The sequence below is a fragment of the Dipodomys merriami genome, unplaced genomic scaffold (assembly GCF_024711535.1).
Source record: "Dipodomys merriami isolate MVZ:Mamm:240054 unplaced genomic scaffold, mDipMer1.0.p SCAF_84, whole genome shotgun sequence".
Classification (NCBI taxonomy): domain Eukaryota; kingdom Metazoa; phylum Chordata; class Mammalia; order Rodentia; family Heteromyidae; genus Dipodomys; species Dipodomys merriami.
In genome coordinates, this window is record NW_027206446.1 from 4,016,123 (window position 1) to 4,036,939 (window position 20,817).

General features: G+C 54.9%; 1 protein-coding gene and 1 long non-coding RNA gene across 6 annotated transcripts in view; one reads left to right on the top strand and one right to left on the bottom strand.

Annotated features, from left to right (window-relative positions):
• Positions 1–336: 336 nt before the first annotated feature.
• The window catches only part of Styk1 (serine/threonine/tyrosine kinase 1), a 20,720-nt gene continuing 239 nt past the window's right edge, over positions 337–20,817 (bottom strand). Inside the window, exons 1-11 of one of the 4 annotated variants that reach the window (XM_070011765.1) lie at positions 20,523–20,526; positions 14,527–14,620; positions 12,072–12,207; positions 10,110–10,244; positions 9,373–9,633; positions 8,810–8,991; positions 7,949–8,032; positions 6,340–6,548; positions 5,776–5,816; positions 4,657–4,753; positions 2,171–3,147 (exon numbers count right to left, since the gene is read on the bottom strand). In XM_070011765.1, coding sequence (XP_069867866.1) covers positions 2,943–3,147; positions 4,657–4,753; positions 5,776–5,816; positions 6,340–6,548; positions 7,949–8,032; positions 8,810–8,991; positions 9,373–9,633; positions 10,110–10,244; positions 12,072–12,132 — 1,275 coding nt within the window. In that variant the 5' untranslated portion in view covers positions 12,133–12,207; positions 14,527–14,620; positions 20,523–20,526 and the 3' untranslated portion in view covers positions 2,171–2,942. Of the gene's footprint in view, positions 517–2,170; positions 3,148–4,656; positions 4,754–5,775; positions 5,817–6,339; positions 6,549–7,948; positions 8,033–8,809; positions 8,992–9,372; positions 9,634–10,109; positions 10,245–12,071; positions 12,208–14,526; positions 14,774–20,522; positions 20,645–20,817 lie in introns of those variants that run through there. The other 3 variants (XM_070011767.1, XM_070011764.1, XM_070011766.1) reach the window with 3 other exon arrangements.
• LOC138820109 (uncharacterized) lies at positions 14,679–18,402 on the top strand. Of its 2 annotated transcripts, XR_011369728.1 has the most exons (3): positions 14,679–14,795; positions 16,307–16,416; positions 18,213–18,402. It is a non-coding gene; the product is annotated as an uncharacterized lncRNA (long non-coding RNA). The 2 variants fall into 2 exon arrangements; XR_011369727.1 differs by lacking the exon at positions 14,679–14,795 and having other exon boundaries at positions 16,081–16,416.

Consider the following 20,817-nt stretch of genomic DNA (forward strand, 5'->3'; position numbering starts at 1 on the left):
GCCGGGCGCCGGGCGCTGACGTCACCGCGCGGGCGCCGCGTCCCCGGAGCGCGCCCGTCCCTTCCCCCTGCCCGAGCCGCCCCGGGCGGGGCCGGGAGCGGGGCCGGGAGCGGGGCCGGGAGCGTGGTTCCCCGCGCGGCGCCCGCCCCACGGTCTCGGCCGGCCTGGCCAGTGGGCGTGGCCTTGAGACGGACTGAGGAGGATTGGCGGGCGGGCTTTAGTCCCGCCCCCGGGTTGTCCTGGCAACTGACGGTGTGGGCGTGGCCTTGAGACGGACTCAGGAGGATTGGCGGGCGGGCTTTAGTCCCGCCCCCGGGTTGTCCTGGCAACTGACGGTGTGGGCGTGGCCTTCAGACGGACTGAGGAGGATTGGCGGACGGGCTTTAGTCCCGCCCCCGGGTTGTCCTGGCAATACGCGCTGTGGGCGTGGCCTTCAGACGGACTCAGGAGGATTGGCGGGTGTTTCTTAGTCCCGCCCCAGGTTGTCCTGGCAACTGGCAGTGTGGGCGTGGCGCTCTGTGGGTTTCGAAGGATTGGCAGGTGGTGATCACTCCCTTTATCAGCCTCCCCCCCTCCTCTCTCTCCCGCCCCCTCCTCCCCTCCCCCCTCCCCTTCCCCCTCTCCCCCCTCCCCTCGGGAGGCCGGGGTGACAGGAGGGACCCACAGCGCCCGGCTTGGCTTCATCCGGAGAAACAGCTCGAGATGGAGGAGAGCAGGTGAGACCAGCAGGGGGACCAGCAGGTGAGACCAGCAGGTGAGACCAGCAGGGGGACCAGCAGGTGAGACCAGCAGGTGAGACCAGCAGGGGGACCAGCAGGTGAGACCAGCAGGGGACCAGCAGGGGGACCAGCAGGGGGACCAGCAGGGGGACCAGTGGGTGGACCAGCAGGTGAGACCAGCAGGGGGACCAGCAGGGGACCAGCAGGTGAGACCAGCAGGGGGACCAGCAGGGGGACCAGCAGGGGGACCAGCAGGGGGACCAGTGGGTGGACCAGCAGGGGGACCAGCAGGTGAGACCAGCAGGGAGACCAGCAGGGGGACCAGCAGGGGGACCAGCGGTGGACCAGCAGGGGGACCAGCAGGTGAGACCAGCAGGGAGACCAGCAGGGAGACCAGCAGGGAGACCAGCAGGGGGACCAGCAGGGGGACCAGCGGTGGACCAGCGGGGGAGGCCAGCAGGCCGCACACAGAGCCACCACTTTAAAGAGGAACCTGTGTGTGTAAAACACCCCCCCCCCCACATATCTATATACACACCCTCCAGGTGTACCGTAAAAGAGGAGGAAAGGCCCTTTATTACCCATGGAACCTGGAACTGGTCAGCACAGAGCTAGTGGAGGAAGTTCGCGATGGGAGGTGGTATTTGAGTTGGCTCTTAGTCAACTTGGTCTGTGTCCCACACGATGATAAAAAAAAAAAAAAAAAAAAAAAAAAAAAAAAAAAAAAAGCTCTCTAGCCAGAGAGCAGCCTAAATAGAAGTGCAGCTCACGTGTGGAGAACGCAAGAAGTTACCCGTGCCAGGCCTGGGGCTTGAACTCGGAGCCGTCCCTGAGCTTTTTAGGCTCAAGGCTAGCGCTCCACCACTCGGCCAGCACCGCCAGCTCTGGCCTGTTGCTAGCTCATTGGGGATTTGAGTCTCACGAGCTGCGATCCTCAGATCTCAGCCTCCTGAGCGGCTAGGATATCAGGCGTGAGCCCCCGGCGCCCGGCCTCATTCTCTTACCTACCCAAGGTGAGACTCTGAAGTTTTCCTTCAGCCTTTTTACTCCACCAGGACTGAAGGATGTATTATGCCCTGTCTGCAGACATGGCCACCCTGGGAGTTCTGGTCTGCACCTGTGCTTCTTAGCAAACCTTGAACTTCCTTTCTCACCATGTCTTCCCTTCAATCCATTTCCATTTCTTAGTAATAGTGTAGTATATGTCTGAGTCAAGCAGAAAAGGTCAGATACGGTGATGTTAGGGAAATGAACCTAAGATATGTATTCAAATGATTTTTTCTTTCATGCGATTGTTTCTAATGCATTTATAAGATGATTTCTTTGTTGCTTTGTATGTCCCTCCCCCATGGTATAACCCCTGCTTTTACTGTATTTGATGTTGGTATAATTAAAACAAAACATTTAAATAGGGATACAGGTGGATCCATTGCAACAATGAGACGTACAAGTTGTTATGTAGAAAACAAACTTTACGACTTTGGGGGGGGAGGCTTGGAAGGGATGTGAAGGGGAAACAAAGGAGGAGGCTGCAATGCTTGATAAGAAATGTACTCATTATCTTGCCCATGTAATTGTAACCCCTCTGCATAGTATTTTCACAATAAAAAATAAGAGGAGGAAGAAGAGGAGGGAAAAAAAAAGCATTGTCCAGGAGTAAACTAATCTGCCAGGCCCCAACAAGCATGGCAGATGTGTGTGCGTGTGTGTGCGTGTGTGCATTTGCGTGTGTGTGTGCATGTGTGTGCGTGTGTGCATGTGCGTGTGTGCATGTGCGTGTGCGTGTGTGCATGTGCGTGTGTGTGCATGTGTGTGTGCGTGCGTGTGTGTGCGCGTGCCAACCCCGGGGTTTGAACTCAGGGCCTGGAGAACTGTCCCTGAGCCTTTTCTGCTCAAGGCTAGCACGCCCCACTCGAGCGGCCTCTGGCTTTGTGGGTGCCGCACTGCCTTGCGGAGCCTCCTGGCGATGTCCCTCCCGGGCCGGCTGTGAGCCGCCATGGTCAGAGCTCGGCCCGCTGAGTCGCCAGGGTGACAGGCCTGCGGCACCGCTGCGCTGGCCCTCCAGGCCCGGGGCTGCGGGGGAGCTGGGCTGGCGGCGGGTGCTGCTCTGAGGTGTGTAGGAGGCGCGCCGGGTCCCCCTGGACAGGGCACCCCCCTCACACACACACACACACACACACACACACACACACACACACACACACACACACACACACACGAGGCTCAGAGGACGCTGTAGGTGTAGGCCAGGCTGTCCAGCCGGACGCCGGCCACGGCCGCGTACAGCTCGGGCAGCACCAGCTCCGGCACCTGCAGGACGCGCTGGTCATCGGCCGTCCTGGCGGCCGCCTCCAGCTGCACGCACAGCTCGTGGGGCAGCGGCCGGCCAGCCGGGCTCCAGCGCCAGCACCGCTTCATGAGGTTGTACCTGGGCAGGGCAGGAGACACAGCCACCCTGTGAGTGTGAGTGTGAGTGTGTCCCGCACCGGGACGTGGATGCACGGCCTTAGCTCCCGCTCGGCTTCGCAATCAAGGCTGGAGTTCCACCACGTCAGCCACAGCCCCACTCCAGCTTTTTGCTGGTTCACTGGAGCAAAGACTCACTTTTGGGCCCAGGGCTGGCTTTGAACCTTGATCCTCATATCCCACCCACTGGAGTAGCTGGGATCATCAGCGGGACTGGGCACCCCCGGATCCCAATCAGCTAAATAAGAACAAAACCTACATAAGTAAATGATACTTCGCAATTCTTTAATCCTGTCTTTGCTCGGTCCGTCTTTTTATTATTTCTAGTGGCTGATACACCTTTTCCTCCTCCTAAAACCAAGTGTCTTCATTCCAACATCTTCACATAAGAATGACACCGTGAAGCCCGACGCTAGAGGCTCACGCCTCTAATCCCAGCTATTCGGGAAGATGGACTCTGAGGATCACAGTTCAAAGCCAGCCTGGATAGAAAGTCTGTGAGCCTCTTACCTCTAATCAACTATGAAAAAGCCAGAAGTAGAGCTGTGGATCAAGCGGCGGAGCACAAAAGCTCATGGAGCGTGCCTAGGCCCTGAGTTCAGGACTGGTGCGTGCACACACGCGTGCACGCACACACACACACACACACACACACACACACACACACACACACACACAAAACATTAGATTCCTACCACAGCTCTTAATGGTGATCTGGGCAGCGTGTGTGGGGACGCATGCAGGTACGATAAGATATGCAAACACGGCACATGATTGAGCATCTTACTCAGGCCTTGAAGCCAAGCCTGCAATTAGCACCTTAGAACAACTAAGAAGCATCTGTACCCCACTGGGGGGGAAAGATGGAACGGGGGACCTGGATCAAGATGTGTTGTGCTCATAAACTGACATGTACAACTACTGGAGGAGGAGGGGGAGGGAGAGGAGGGGAGGAGGAGGGGGAGGGGGAAGAAGAGGGGGAGGAGGAGGGGGAGGAAGAGGGGGAGGGAGAGGGGGAGGGAGAGGAGGGGAGGAGGAGGAGATGGAGGAGGGGGAGGAGGAGGAGGAGGGGGAGGGAGAGGAGGGGAGGAGGGGAAGGGGAGGAGGAGGAGGAAGAGGGGGAGGGGGAGGGGGAGGAAGGGGAGGGAGAGGGGAAGGAGGAGGAGGGGGAGGGGGAGGAGGAGGGGAAGGAGGGGGAGGGGGAGGAGGCGGAGAAGATGGAGGAGGGGGAGGAGATGGAGGATGAGGAGGAGGAGGAGGGGGAGGAGATGGAGGATGAGGAGGAGGGGGAGGAGATGGAGGAGGGGGAGGAAGAGGAGGAGGAGGGGAGGGAGGAGGAGGAGGAGAAGGGAAGGAGGGGAGGAGGGGGAGCAGGGGAGGAGGGGGAGGAGGAGGAAGGAGGTGAGCGATAGTGAAGGAGAGGGAAAGCTTTGGGACTAGAGCCGAGCTGGCCGGTATGAACGCCACTCACATGGTATGGGAGCAGCTGCTGGGCTTCTTCATGATCCTCCTCCGCTGAAGATGCTGCAGGATGCTGGTGGGAGGGACTTCCGGGTACGGCGGGGCCCCTGACAGATGGACAGAACGAGATGAGAGAGGGAGGGTGGGCAGACAGCACGCTCCCGCTGGCGGGCTGGAGGCCGGGCAGGGCTGCTGAGCCCCGCTGACCAAGTGAGGCCGGACGGGAACCGCTGGAGAAGAGGGGCAGGGGGGGCAGGGGGGGCAGTGGGGCTGGGGTGTGGGGGAGATGATGTCAGGATGATGTTAGGAGAATGGCCAGCTTGGGAGAGAATCCAAGCAGGAAAGCGAGGTAACAACGCAAGGAAAGCGAGGAAGACGCAGCCCACGGCTCCCCTGCACAGCTGCCATCCCAGCCGCTCCGCAGGCCAAGATCCGAGGACCTCGGTTCAAAGCCAGCGTGGGCAGGAAGGTCTGGGAGACCTCGATGTCCAACGAGCCAGCACAAAGCGCGAAGGGCAGCTGTGGTTCCGCTGGTAGAGCACCAGGCTCGAGTGAAAAGCTCAGGGGCAGCGCCCGGGCCCTGAGTTCAAGCCCCGGGTACCAAAAGAAAAAAACAGTCTAAAGAAAATGTCTTCGGGTCTCCTGGGGGTTACCCCTCAGTTTTCAAACACCCATTGCACTGGTCAGGGAAAAGGAAGAGGAAGAGCGCGGAAGGAAGGGAAGAGAAGGACGGGGAGGAGGGAGAGGGGGAGAGAGGGGGGAGCCTGGCTTTAAGAAGCCTGGGGGTCAGGCTCAGCCTCCACGCTGGGCCCGAGCGGAAACACTTCTTGTGTGTATGGTACTGGGGCTTGAACTCAGGACCTCACGCTCACTTGAGGCCTGGGAGCGTGACCACGTGAGCCAAACCTCTATCGGAGGCTTTTCAGTGGTTAAAAAAAAGTCTCAGGGGCTCTGTTTCCCGGGCTGGCCTTGAACCACGACCCTCAGATCTCAGCCTCCCGAGCCGCCGCTGCTGCTCCAGCCATCACCCACCCCTCCCTCCAGTAATCACGTGTGCCCGTGCACACACAGGCTCCTCTGTCTCCACCCTGCTCCCCCCCCAGCCCCCCAGTCCTCACCCAGTCCTTACCCAGTGTCACCATCTCATAGAGCAGAATCCCGAAGGCCCAGCTGCAAAGCAAGCAGAGCGTGGCTCCATCTCTGCCCCGGCCTCCCCAGCCCAGCCTGGGAAAGACACCCCACTTCTGGCTTTTTTCTGCTTACGGGGTGCTGAGGAATCGAACCCAGGGCCTCATGCGTGCAAGGCAAGCGCTCTACCACGGAGCCCCCTGCCCAGAGCAGTTGCTCACATTCTCTTTAAAAGCCGTTTGGGATTGGAACACCGACCTTGATGCTTGCTGGCTAGGCTGGCGCTCAACCGCTTGAGCCACGCTTCCAAGTCCAGCTTTTTGCTGCTTGTTTTGAAGCCGGAGTCTCTTGGACTTTCCTGGCCTCTCCCGCTTCAAGTCAATACCCCCTGGTTTTCAACCTCCCGAGGAGCTGGGATTACAGGTGTGAGGCACCAGTGCCTGCTGTTGGTCCCAGGTCATTACGGCTTGAGTATCTGACTTCCAATGGAGCTCGTATGCATAGACCTAATTAGCCTGAGAGTATTCAGCTAGGAGGGACCCAGCGGGCAGAGGCCAAACCGTACATGTCTCCTCTGATGTCGGCAGGCTTCAGGAGCAGCCGCTCGGGGGCCAGCCACTTGGAGGGGATGTGTCGGGCGGGAGAGACGGCCCCCCGCGTGTGGATTTCGTACGCCAGGCCCAGGCCACACAGCTTGGCGGTCAGATCACTTTGGATCAGGACGTTTCTGGCTGCCACATCACCGTGGAAGATGCCTTTCTCCTGGAGGAATTCCTGTGAGCAGGAGATCAAAAAGAATTGGAGCCCAATGGGAGCAGGTGGCTCCAGGCTACTCAGGAGGCTGAGGTCTGAGGATCGCGGTTCAAAGCCATCCCAGACAGGAAAGTCCGTGAGACTCTGATCTCCAATGAACCACTTAGAAAACCAGAAGTGGCGCTGTGGCTCAACATGGTAGAGCGCCAGCCTTGAGCACAAGAGCTCAGGAAAGTACTGGGACCTTGAGTCAAGCCCCACAACTGACAACCATCATCATAATCATCATCATCATCACCACCACCATCACCATCACCATCATCATCACCATCATCATCATCATCATCATCATCACCATCATCATCATCATCACCATCACCACCACCACCATCATCATCATCATCATCACCACCACCACCACCATCATCATCATCACCATCAGCACCATCATCACCATCATCATCATCATCACCATCATCATCATCATCACCATCATCATCATCATCATTATCATCACCATCATCATCATCACCATCATCATCATCACCATCATCACCATCATCATCACCATCATCATCATCACCATCATCATCATCATCATCATCACCATCACCATCATCATCACCATCATCATCATCACCATCATCATCATCATCATCATCATCATCATCACCATCACCACCACCATCATCATCATCATCACCACCACCACCATCATCACCATCATCATCATCACCATCATCATCACCATCATCATCATCATCATCATCATCATCATCACCACCATCATCATCACCATCATCATCACCATCATCATCATCACCATCACCATCATCATCATCATCATCATCATCACCACCATCATCATCATCATCATCATCATCACCATCATCATCATCATCACCATCATCATCATCATCATCATCATCATCACCACCATCATCACCATCATCACCATCATCACCATCATCCTCATCATCATCATCATCATCATCATCATCATCATCATATCATCACATCAAAACCATCTTAAGGATGACCAGGGAATCTCTTCTTCTCTAAACAAAGTCGCCTTAATAATGACTCATCACGTCCAGAGCACACCACGGGATCGGACATTTCACTGATCTATTTACCTATTTTTGTATGTATTTATTCGGTGCCACTACCGGGATTTGAACCCAGGGCCTGCTGCTCTCCCTTCACTTTTTCTGTTCAAGGCTTACGCTCTACCTCTTGAGGCCCACCCCTCCACTTCTGGCTTTTTGGTGGTTCCGGGGAAATCAGAGTCTCCTGGACTTTCCTGCCCGGATTGGTTTCACACTGTGATCCTCGGTGTTCAGCCTCCCGGGGAGCTGGGATGGCAGGTGTGCGCACCGGCGCCCGGCGCACACCATCTGCTTTGTTCGGTCTGTTCTTACCAAAGCCAAAAGGACCTGTTTTCCGATGTGATATATTTGCTTCTCGGTGAGATCATACAGGAGCCCATCCACGCTCATCACATCCTACAGAGACGGAGACAAGAGCAAAGGAGTGTTTCCAGGTGTCTCTGCCACAGGGTTTATAAATCGAATATATTCATGACACATTCTCAGCCTCCTGAGTGTCTGGGATGATGGCGTGGATGACAAAGCCCATCCTCAACATTTTAGTATTTATTTATTTATGTCAGTGGTGGGGCTTGAACTTGGGGCCTGGGCACTGTCCCTCAGCTCTTCAGCTCAAGGCTGGCGCTCTACCACCTGAGCCACAGCGTCACTTCTGGTTTTCTGGTGGTTTATTGGAGATCAGAGTCTCACGGACTTTCCTGCCCGGGCTGGCTTTGAACCGCGATCCTCAGCTCTCAGCCTCCTGAGTAGCTAGGATGACAGGTGTGAGCCACCGGCACTCGGCCATACATTTTAATTTTTAATATATATATATATATGTATATATTTTGCCGGTCCTGGGGCTTGATCTCAGGGCCTGGGCGCTGTGGCTTATTTTTATTTTTGCTCAAGGCTAGGGCTCTACCACTTGAGCCAGAGCTCTGGCTTTTTTTTTGCTGGTTCATTGATGATCAGAGTCTCACGGACTCTCCTGCCCGGGCTGGCTTTGAACCGTGATCCTCGGATCTCAGCCTCCTGAGGAGCTGGGCTGACTGGCGTGAGCCACGGCACCCGGCTCCAGTACGTTGTTCTACGGTCTCTGTAGCTTGCATTTGCAAGGCTGGTGGGCAGGTGACAGGCCTCTGGCCCGAGCGGCATGTTCCCCTCCCGGGCAGCCCGCTTTTCACCGCCTACCCGGCGACAGGTCCAGAGAAGGGTGAGCAGGTCCCCCGGGGCCACGTCCTCCAGCACCATGTACAGCGGCAGGCACTCGGCACAGCACCCTTCCATCCGCACCAGGTTCTTGTGTCTCCCCAGGTGCTGATAGAAGCGGATCTGTCCTATGAAATCCTGCACGTCCTGCAGCCCTGCTGCTGCTGCAAGGGGCGGAGGGGAGGGACAGACAGCGGCTGAAACGGACTCAAGGACTAAGAAACAACTTCCAGGCTGGGTGCTGGTTGTGCATGACCGTCATCCCGGCTCCCCCAAGAGGCTGAGATCTAAGGATCGTGGTTCAAAGCCAGCCCGGGCAGGAAAGTCCGTGAGACTTTCAAGGCTGGCGCTCTACCGCTTGAGCCACAGCTCCATGTCCGGTTTTGTGGTGGTTCGTGGGAGATGAGAGTCTCAGGGACTTTCCTCCCCAGGCTGGCTTTGAACCTCGATCCTCAGATCCCAGCCTCCTGGGGAGCTGGGATGACCGGCGTGCGCCACAGCGCCCGGCGGACACACTTCTTCCCGGAGAACAGCTCTTGCTGTACCTCTTAATGTCTTGAGGACCACACTCTTGGATTTTGCGGGATCCCCGGGGTTCATCTGGGTTCGAAAGATGGAGCCCCAGGTGCCCCTGTAGATCTGCTCCAGGGCCTGGGACAGCTGAGCCCGGGGCAGCTGCAGCTCGGCCAGGGACGGCGCCACGGCTGCCAGGAAAGCGTCCACCGTCCTCTCCTCCAGTGCCACCGATACGTCTCCTCGCTGCCCTGCCGGTTCCAGACCCCTGGAGGGGGCGACCTGAGCATCTCCTAGGAGAGAGAGAGATGCCGTCGGGCCAGGAAAGGAGAGCCACAATTACATTCTCTCTAAAGACCAGCCCCGGCGGCTCCCGCCTGTCACCCCAGCTCCTCGGGAGACTGAGACTGGAGGATCGCCGTTCAAGGCCAGCCCGGGCAGGAAAGTCTGTGCATGAGACGCTTGTCTTTAATGACCACCAAACATCAGGAAGTGGCGCTGTGGCTCAGGTGGTGAAGCGCCAGGCTTGAGTGGAAAAAGCTAAATGGGGGCGTGAGGCTCTGAGTTCAAGATCCTGACCCACCTCCCCCTTCCCCCTCCCAAGAAAAGAACGAATAGGACTGAGGGAGGTCCCGGGGGCCCATTCTTGTCATCAGACACAAGCGTCCACTATGGACATGTCCCTCGCTGAATCTTAGTCCACGATTTTCCTCCCACCCACCCTCCTCCCCGAGCCCCTGCTGGGCCCCAAGGTTGGGGGTTCATTCACCTCCACGTCGGGGGCGCTGCCGCTGGAATCTCTGTCCTCGGATGAAAAGCCACAGGATGACGGCCAGGAGGAGGAGGAAGAGGCCCACCAGGAGCGTGGGGACCACAATGACCTCGTACTGCCCCTCCCGGACCACTGCGGGCGGGAGGCAGGAGGGGACGGAGGTCAGAGCCCCCCGCGACCCATCTGCAGAGCAGCAGACACCAACACAGCATCGCCACTGGCTTTGTATTCCTCCTCCTCTTTCTTCTTCAGTGTGTGTGTGTGTGTGTGTGTGTGTGTGTGTGTGTGTGTGTGTGTATGCACGCACACATGCATGCACTAGTACTAGGGCTTGAATTCAGGGCCTGTGCACTGTCCCTGAACTTTTTTGCTCAAGGCTGGCGCTCTACCACTTGAGCCACAGCGCCACTTCTGGCTTTTTCTGTGCATGTGGTACTGAGGAATCGAACCCAGGGCTTCCTGCGTGCTAGGCGAGCGCTCTACCACTGATCCACCTTCCCGGCTCTGGGTGTCTTTGTTCAGAATTTCTAAGGGTCCCTGTTTCCTAGCCCATCAAATATACATGGTTGCTTCTTTTCTTGTTTTCTCTCCTTCTTTCCTTTTTCTTTCTTTCCTTCTTTCTTTGAAATGATAGTTTTACACGTAGGATGTTCAACATCGAAAGAAGTGTGGGCCGGGATCTGAGGATCGCCGTTCAAAGCCAGCCTGGGCAGGAAAGTCTGTGAAACTCTTAATAAACCACCAGAAAATCGGAAGTGACACTGTGGCTCAAGTGATAGAGCTCTAGCCTTGAACTGAAGCGCTGAGGGACAGCGCCCAGGCCCAGAGTTCAAGCCCCACGACTGACAAAAAAAGAAAAAAGAGAGAAAGAAAGAAAGAACTGTGCGCTACAGAATCATTTTCATGTTGATTGTGGAAATAAAGATAAACTGTGTGCCATTACAGTGATCTGAAATGCGGCATCATGGGCTTCTCCCGTATCTTAAAAGTGTGCAACATCATAGCAATATCATTTAATGAACTAATACCTGCACTAGGACTTGCTGGTCAGTAGTAAAATTATAAAATCTTTCAACACACTGCAGGCAAAAGCTAAGGGTGTGGCTCAGTGGCAAAGCTCGGTGCATTTGAGGTTCTGGGTTCAAATCCCAGCACCATGGATAGATAGATAGATAGATAGATAGATAGATAGATAGATAGTTATAGCCAGATCTGAAAAGATGAATTGGCCTTATTAACCATGAATAACATACTTATAAAATGTCTAATTAAATTGAGTATACTATTCTTTTAATACCTCTCTTTTCTCTCTCTTTTCTCTTTCTTTAATAGTAAGAATCTGGCCTGGCACTGGTGGCTCACACCTGCAATCCTAGCCACTCAGGAGGCTGAGATCTGAGGATCACGGTTCAAAGCCAGCCCGGGCAGGAAAGTCCGTGAGACTCTCATCTCCCATGAACTACCAGAAAACCTGAAGTGGCGCTGTGGCTCAAGTGGTAGAGCGCCCGCCTTGAGCTGAAGAGCTGAGGGACAGCGCCTAGGCCCTGAGTTCAAGCCCCAGGACCAAGTATGTGTGCACATGCATGTGTGTGCATGCACACACACACACACACACAGGCGCACACACACACACAAAAGTACAACTTTGGAGGTTCACTAGCACATAGAATATTGCCAGATTTCCTCTCTGTGGGGCGGTGGTGTGACCGTATTCAGTGAAAGAACACCAGTCCCCCCTTCCCCCCTTCCTCCCCTCTCCTCCCCTCCTCCTCCCCATCTCTCCCCCTCCCCATCTATTAGCCTCCCCCCTCCCTCCCCCCCCCGCTCGGCCCCTGCTCTGCTCTGCGGGTCTGGTGGGGGCTGACCCCTCACCCCACAAGGGCGATCGCCCTTCCCACGAGAACCAGAACCCCCGCGGGGGGGCGGTGCCCGGCCCTGGCATGGGCCATGAGTACTTGCCACACAGCTTGTCGCTGAAGCTGCATTCTAGAAGCTTCCGGGCAGTGCCTCTCTCCTCCATCGCCTCAGTGTTGGGGGGGGGGGGACTCCACTCATCCGCTAGAAGCTTCCAGGGTGGGGGGGGCAAGGCGTGGTTCTGGAACAGAACGGGGCCCATGGCAGCGTTTCTATTCATGTTTGTCACCGTTGGTCATTCGTTGCTGAGCAGGGCCAGGCTGGAACTCAGGGCCCAGGTCATTCACTGCTGAGCAGGGCCGGGCTGGGACTCAGGGCCCAGGTCATTCACTGCTGAGCAGGGCCGGGCTGGGACTCAGGGCCCAGGTCATTCACTGCTGAGCAGGGCCGGGCTGGGACTCAGGGCCCAGGTCATTCACTGCTGAGCAGGGCCGGGCTGGGACTCAGGGCCCAGGCAGTGGCCCGTAGCTTCTCCAGTCAAGGCTGGCTCTCCGCCACTTGAGCCACAATGCCACTTTCTGACCTCGTGGGGCTTCACAAGAGATCAGAGTCTCACAGGGACTTTCCTGCCTAGGCTGGCCTTGAACCGCGATCCTCAGAGCTCAGCCTCCTGAGTGGCTGGGATGACAGGCCTGACAAGACCCACCTCCTCTACTACTTCTAGTCTGTGTATCACGCTTTTTACACAAGCTATTTCGTTTCATTTTCTTTGACGTGAATTCTGAGAATGAAGACACGGTGTAGCTGCTCACTTCCTCTGAAACACGTGTGCCCTCCGCTCAAGGCAAGTGGTCAATAACATAAACACACTAATTAATATGCAAACTAACCAGGCCGGTGGCTCACACCTGCCATCCCAGCTACCCAGGAGGACAGAAGTTCAAAGCCAGCCTGAGCGGGAAAGCCCATGTGACTCTTGTCTCCGATGAACCACTGAAACACAAGAAGTGGAGCTGTGGTTCGAGTGGTAGAGTGCCAGCCGTGAGCGAAAAAGCTCAGAACAGCGCACACACATACGCACGCACAGAGAGGCATGCACACACAGAGCCAGGAGAACAGGAGCTGGGAAAGGTCCCAGCAACGGCTCTGCCAGGAGCTGGCGGGGGCTAGAATCAAACAGACGCGCAGCCAGGCCAACACAGAAGCCGCTTGAAAATTCCTCTCCTCCACCTTCATTCTTATCCCCCTTCCAGGACATTATCAGATGGAATTATTATTTGTGTTCCAAGAGTAGCCAGTCGAACAAGTTTGGCCCTTTGGGTCATAGATACTAAGAGCGTAGTATAAACGGAGAGAGAGGGGAGAGAGAGAGAGAGACAGGGAGATAGAAATAAAGATAGAAAGAAATAGAAACGGAAGTAGAAATAGAGAAAGAGAAACACAGAGAAAAAGTAATAGGGAGACAGAACTAGAGAAACAGAAATAGAGAGGGAAATAGTAACACAGCCATAAAGAGAAACAGAAAAAAGACACAGAGGCAGAAGGCGAGAGAAATCAAGAAAAAAAAATGCAGCCGTGGTCCCGACGGGACACGGTGCAGAAAATGAACTCTACAACTTGGGGGGGGGGGGACGGGGGGAGATGGAGAGAGGGAGGGAAGGGGGGACAGGGACCAAAAGAAATGCACTTGTCCCCTGCCTGATGCCACCGTCACCCTAGTCATCACGAAAAACTAAACACGAAGCAGCATGTGAGAAAAAGAAGGAGAAATAGTGAGGCAGAAACAGAGGGAAAAATAGAGGAGAAACGGAGAAAAACAGAGAAAGAAGGACAAAGGAATGCTGGGAAATAGAAATAAAGAGAACAAGAGAACTAGAAAAAGAGAAAGAGGGAGATAAAAGGAGAAAAGAGATGGAGGAGGGAGGGGGAGGGAAAAAGGGAAGGAGGGAAGGAAGGAAGTAGGGAAGAAGGAAGGGAGGGAGGGAAGAAGGGAGGGAGGGAAGGAAGGAAGGAAGGAGGAAAGGAAGGAAGGAAGGAGGGAAGGAGGGAAGGAAAGAAGGAGGGAAGGAAGGAAGGAGGAAGGGAGGGAGGGAAGGAAGGGAGGGAAGGAGGGAGGGAAGGAAGGAAAGAAGGTGGAAGGGAAGGAAGGAGGGAGAGAAGGAAGGAGGGAGAGAAGGAAGGAGGGAAGGAAGGAGGGAAGGAAGGAAGGGAGGGAAGGAGGGAAGGAAGGAAGGAAGGAAGGGAGGGAAGGAGGGAAGGAGGGAAGGAAGGAGGGAGGGAAGGAAGGAAGGAAGGAGGGAAGGAGGGAGGGAAAGAAGGAGGGAAGGAAGGAGGGAGGGAGGCAGCTCAGCTTTGTGAACTGTGCCCAGGAGTCAGGCCACACCACCACTAATAGAATCATGGGAAGACCTGTGTACGCAGTACCCTCCCTGTGAACTGTTCCTCGTGATACAACCAACCACTCCCTGCCCTCAGTAACTCAAACCCAGGCTCCGTCCCTCCGTCCAGTCCAGTCCATCCCTCCCTCCGTCCCTCCATCCCTGGACTTGGGAACACCCACCTTCAGGCTCCCGGCCTTCTGGGAGAGCTGCCGGGCCAAAGTCTGGGCATGGCTTTTATTTGTCCTCGGCGGGGTGGCCAGGCGGGACTTACGCCTGGAGGCCCAATGACGTTGAAGCTAGGTGAGCCGCAGAGCAAGAAGGCACCCGGGGATAAATCCACCCGGTGAACGAACTTGCTCTCAAGGTATTTGTACCAAGCAAACCACCACCACCACCACCAAAAGCACTTTGCAGTCATTCAGCTTTACCCAGAGGCAGGAGGGCTCCAGTAAGTCCCAAATTGTGGGGTGTGTGTGTGTGTGTGTGTGTGTGTGTGTGTGTGTGTGTGTGTGTGTGTGTGTGTGTGTGTGTGTGTGTGTGTGTGTGTGTGTGTGTGTGTGTGTGTGTGTGTGTGTGTGTGTGCGCCAGTCCTGGGGTTTGAACTCAGGGCCTGGGCGCTGTCTCTGAACTTCTTCCCCTAAAGCTGGCGCTCTACCACGTGAGACACAGCTTTACGTCGGTTTTTGTTTGTTTGTTTGTTTGTTTTTTTTTTGATCGCTCATTGGAGATCAGAGTATCACCAACTTTCTTACCCAGGTTGGCTTTGGGTTGGTCCTCAGATCTCAGCCCCCTGAGGAGCTGGGATGACAGGCGTGAGCCACAGGCTCCTGGCTACATTTGTTCTAAAATTCTATATACAATCAGTGCACAACTCTTGTCGTGACATTTCCACACAGGGGACACACTCAGCACGTGCTTCCAGGAGAGACTCTTCCAACCACAAAGCATCCATGTCCATAGATGTATTTTTTCTCCTGGACTGTGTTTACTTGTGAAACGTTGCTTGTCTGGCCAGGCAGACAGGAGGCTGAGATCTGAGGATCACGGTTCAAAGCCAGCCCAGGCTGGAAAGTCCCTGTGAGACTCTGATCTCCAGTGAACCACCAGAAAATGGGAGGTGGCGTTGTGCCCAAAAATGGTAAAGCACTGGCCTGGGGCAAAAAGAGCTCCAGGCCTGAGATCAAGGCTCTGCTTGACTGAAGGAGGAATGGCATCTGGCCTTGTTCCACCAGAGCAATTCTATTTGCTCCGCCAGCCTCTGCTGGGGGGGGGTCACCCCCTGGCCAGCAGCACCTGTAGTTTTAGCTACTGCGGCTGCGTACCCCCTTCCCCACCCCCAGGGGGTCACTCTGGGCCCGAAGGGTCATTCCCCAGCAAGGGGGCAGAGCTCTGCCATTTCAAGTAGTAGAGAAACTCGAACGCTGTGGCTCCAAGCGGGAGGGAGAGCGCTGGCCTTGAGCAAAAGAGCTCAGGGACAGTGCCCAGGCCCTGAGTTCAAGCCCCAGGACCGGCAAATAATAATAAAAATAATTAAATAGAACAGATCTGATTGAGAGGAGAGAATGAATGAATGAATGAACGAATGCACACAGGAAATAGCGGTCTTTTTTCCAGAATCCAGAAAAACCCCACGTGAGTGTAGGGTTTAGCGGGTGCCAGAGTGGAAAAACAGCAAAAAACAGTTCTCTTTTCCTCCTGTTCAGATCAGGCTCTGAGAGAAGATAAATGTTTTGATCTTTACCCTCCATTTCCGGCTTTTGGGCAGCTCACTGGAGATCAGAGTCTCACGGACTTTCCCTCCCGGGGTTAATTTGAACCTTGATCCTCAGATCTCCACCTTCCGAGTAGCTGGGATTAGAGGCGGGGGCCACCAGAGCCCTGTGGGGCAGGGACTTGAACTTTGGCCTGTTCAAGCCCGTCTTTGGCAATCACTGATTCCCACTTGGGTTTCCCTGTGAGGATTCCTGAGCTACAGGTGGTAACCTGCCCTGCGGAGATGCCAGGTGATTCCAGACAGGGCATCTAAGTCAGCTGACACGCACGGCCCACAAGCAGCACCAGTGTGTAAGGTGAGGACCAGAAGAACATAGTTTTATTTCCTCAGCGTCGTTAGACGCATACACAACGGTTGATTTTCATTAAAACGTGTGTGTGTGTGTGTGTGTGTGTGTGTGTGTGTGTGTGTGTGTGTGTGTGTCAGGGCCTGGGCGCTGTCCCTGAGCTCTTTTTGCTCAAGGCTGGTCCTCTACCACTTGAGCCACAGCACCACTTTCAGCTTTTTTGCTGGTTTATTGGAGATAAGAGTCTCATGGACTTTTCTATCCAGGGCTGGCTTTGAACTGGGATCCTCAGATCTCATACCTTTAAAAAGCCAGAGATGATATTTCTTTTTTTTGTTGTTGTTGTTTTTGGTCGGTCATGGGGCTTGAACTCTGGGCCTGGGTGCTGTCCCTCAGCTCTTCAGCTCAAGGCTGGCACTCTACCACTTGAGCCACAGTGCCACATCTGGCTTTTTCTGTTTCTGTGGTACTGAGGAATTGAACCCAGGGCCTCGTGCATGTGAGGTGAGCGCTCTACCACGGAGCCACCTTCCCAGCCCTCAGACTGCGTTTTGCACACTGTTCTCTGGCAGAGAGAAACACTTAAGCCAAGAGGAAGACAGTGTGGGAAAGGCTGGAGGGTCTGTGCGTGAGTGTGTGTGTGTGTGTGTGTGTGTGTGTATGTCTGTCTGTCTGTCTGTCTCTCTTGCCTTCCCCAGGCTTTCTCCCTCTCCCTTTCTCTGTTTCAATATTTCCTTCTCTCTCTCCTCTTTGTCTCTTTCATTTCCATCTTTCCCTCTTCCTCTCTCTCTTTCCCTCTCGGTCTCTGTCTCTCATTCTCTGTCTCTGTTTTTGTCTGTGTCTGTCTGTCTGTCTCTGTCTGATCAAGGAGCCCCAATGGGACAGATGAGCAGATTTCACAATCCAGGAAGTTGGCCAAGTGGCCTTTTACCTCCCTGTCCTGACGCTGGGTGTGTCAGAGTTCGGGGTAGAACGTGATCCTGGGTAAACAGTGGCAAGAGCCTGGCATGAAGAAGAAGGTGAAGCGGGTGGAGATGGTGGCCCCGGGCACTGCGGGAGCTGGCAAGGCCTGGGGCCCCTGGCCCGGGCGAACCCCTCCCCTCCTACCCGGGGGGCGTGGGGCCAGCCATCACGCCTGGAATCCCAGCCACTCCTCAGGAGGCTGAGATCTGAGGATCGAGGTTCAAGGCCAGCCCAGGCAGGAAAGTCTCCTGAGACTCCAGTGAACCAGCAAAAGAAAAAGCCATATGTGGAGCTGTGGCTCAAGTGGTCACGCACCAGCCTGGAGCAGCAAAAGCCCAGGGCCAAGGCCCTGAGTTCAAGCCCCAGGACGGGCATCAAAAGAGAGAAACAGAAACCAAAACTGAAGAACAAGCGTGTACCTGGCCGTAGCTGCGTTCGACCTGCAGTGGGTCATGTGCTCCTCACACGGTTTCCTGACAGAGAGTTCCGGAAGCTATGTGTGGTGAAGACTCATGGCCCTGGCATGGTGAAGGGGTCAGCAGGTCTCTGCTGTGGGGCGGGGCCCCTGCGTTCCTGCATGAACCCTGAGCAAGGTAGTTAGCATCTCTGGTTAATCAGCAGTGTCCTGGACCAGCCATTAGCGTTATTTCCCCGTGTCTGCTGTCCAGCAGGCTGGGTAGGAGCTCATGTGAGCAAACCTGTGATGCGTAGAGAAGCCCCAAGAGGAAAAATGTGGACAGGGAGTGGTTTGTTTTTTCGGTTGTGGGGCTTGAACCCAGGGCCTGGGTGCTGTCCCTGAGCTGCTGCTGTTGTTTGGTGTTTGGTTTCTGTTTTTGCTTTAGGCTGGTGCTCTGGATTCCTGCTGGTTCTCTGGAGATCAGAGTCTCATGGACGTTCCTGCCCGGGCTGGCTTTGAACTGCGATCCTCAGATCTCAGACTCCTGGGTCGCTGGGATGACAGGCGGGAGCCACCAGCGCCCGGCTTCCAAAATACCTTTGGTCGAGGTTTCAATAAAAGCTGACAAACCTGTGTCCCCAGCATCCCTGGTAAACCCTGAACCCTCAGGTGTAGGGACAGCCACCTCCCCACACAGAAAGTTCTAGCTTAAGGGCCAAAGTTCATCTTGTGAAGGGTTTATCTTAGGCACTGTTGGAATATCTTGTACATCCGTCACCTGTCACCACGTCCGGGCCCAGGGGAATCTTTGTTTGTGGATCAGATTTTCTAGTGCACCTGCATTCCCTTCCTGTTTATTATCCATCAGCGAGTGGGAAAAGCCCCATCGTTAATAACTGGAGACTGGGAGACAGGAAAGTGAGTACAATGGAGGCCAAAGAGGGCAGAGACAAGTAGACCTCATGTGTGGCTCACCTGCTTCTTTCTCTAATCTTATAATGGACTGTTCTGTGCAAATGCATCTTCGTGCTTTTTAATAGTAAAAAATAGTATTTTCTAGCTGAGCGCCGGTGCACACGCCTGTCATCCCAGCTACTCAGGAGGCTGAGATCTGAGGATCGCGGTTCAAAGCCAGACAGGGCAGCAAAGTCCATGAGACTTTTTATTTATTTAGTTATTTATTTTGTTGGCCGTGGGGCTTGAACTCTGGGCCTGGGTGCTGTCCCTCAGCTCTTCAGCTCAGGGCGGGTGCTCTACCATTTGAGCCACAGCACCACTTCCAGTTTTCTGGTGGTTTATTGAAGAGTCTCATAGGCTTTCCTGCCCGGGCTGGCTTTGAACTGCGATCCTCAGATCTCAGCCTCCTGAGTAGCTGGGATGACAGGCGTGAGCCACCGGCACCTGGTTCCATAAGACCCTTATCTCCAATGTACCACCAGAAGCGGCGCTGTGGCTCAAGTGGTAAAGTGCCAGCTGTGAGTGAAAAAGCTCAGAGACAGTGCCCAGGCCCTGAGTTCAAGTCCTAGGACCAGCAAAAAAACAAAATGAACTAGAAACAGGGTTCAAGTGGTAGAAAGATGGCTCCTGGCAGGCACAAAGCCCTGAATTCAAAACCAGTACTACCCAACAAATACATAAATACAGACATAAGCATGTAATGAACACACACCTATATAAACTCATAAACACATAAATGCATGAGCACACAGGCACTAAATACACAAGGAAGGAAATTGAGAGACCATAGGTAGCCATCTATAAAGCAAGAAAAAACTGGGGGGGGGCATGGAATAAATAGTTTCATCAAAGCCCTCTTAGGGACCCCACTCCCAACACTCCATTCGGAACTCTGACTCCCTGTGGTGACAGCAGGTCTCACAAAATCAGACAGCAATGGAGACAGAGAGGGAAAGCGGGGCCTCCATGGGACCAGACGCTTCATGCTATGTCAATGAGTGACGTATATTGGACTGTGAGGGTGGCTCAGTGGTAGAGCGGTTTGCCTGGCACGCATGAAGCCCCGGGTTCGATTCCTCAGCACCACAGACACAGAAAAAAGACAGAAGTGGCGCTGTGACTCAAGGGGTAGAGCGCCAGCCTTGAGCTGAAGAGCTGAGGGACAGCGCCCAGGCCCAGAGCTCAGGCCCCAGGACCAATAAAAAACGAAAAGAGAAGACAGATGAAGAAGAAAGCAGCAATCAGGGGCCAGAGACTCACACCTGTCATCTTAACTCCTCCGGAGGCTGAGACAGGAGGATTGCAGTTACAAGCCAGCCCAGGCAGGAGAGTTCTGAGAATTTTATCTCTAATAAACCACCAACAAACCAAGTGGCAGATCAGCAGCCTTGAGCACCAAGGCTAAGCGATGGCACCCAGGCCTCGGTTTCAAGCCCCAACATTGCCACAAGAAGCAAGCAAGCAAGCAAGCAGGTGTGACCAGCAAGAGCCAAAGGTACATGGTTCCAGATACTATCTCATGCAAACAGCACCAGGACCCTCTGGGAAACTCTGGTAGCATTTGTTTCTCCGACAAAGAAGCTAAAGGTGAGCTCAGAGGCCTGGGCTCCCCTCCGAGGACGGGGTCCAGAACTTTCCTTTCCCCCCACCCCCTGCTCCTGCTCCTGCCATCTACACACAAAGACACCTTTAGGCTCATACATTCACACAAGGCCGCCAGGCCCAGCCCTACGGAGGCTGAGATCTGAGGACCACGGTTCAAAGCCAGCCCTGGCAGGAACGTCAGTGAGACCCTTACCTCCAACGATCCAGCAGAAAGCCAGACACGGAGCCGTGGCTCACGTGGTGGAGGGCCAGAGCTCAGGGACAGCGCCGCAGGCCCTGAGTTCAAGTCCCGGTCCCAGCTCCACCCGCGTCCCCCTGAAAAGTAATAAGACCTCAGAGTGGCAGAGACTCGGGTCAACCACGTCACTTCAGACACGGCCTTGGCACCACTGGCTTTATCCCTGCTGGCCTTTGCCCCAGCTTCAAAGCCGCACCCCAAGCTGCACCCCCAAGCTGCACCCCCAAGCTGCACCCCAAAGCTGAACCCC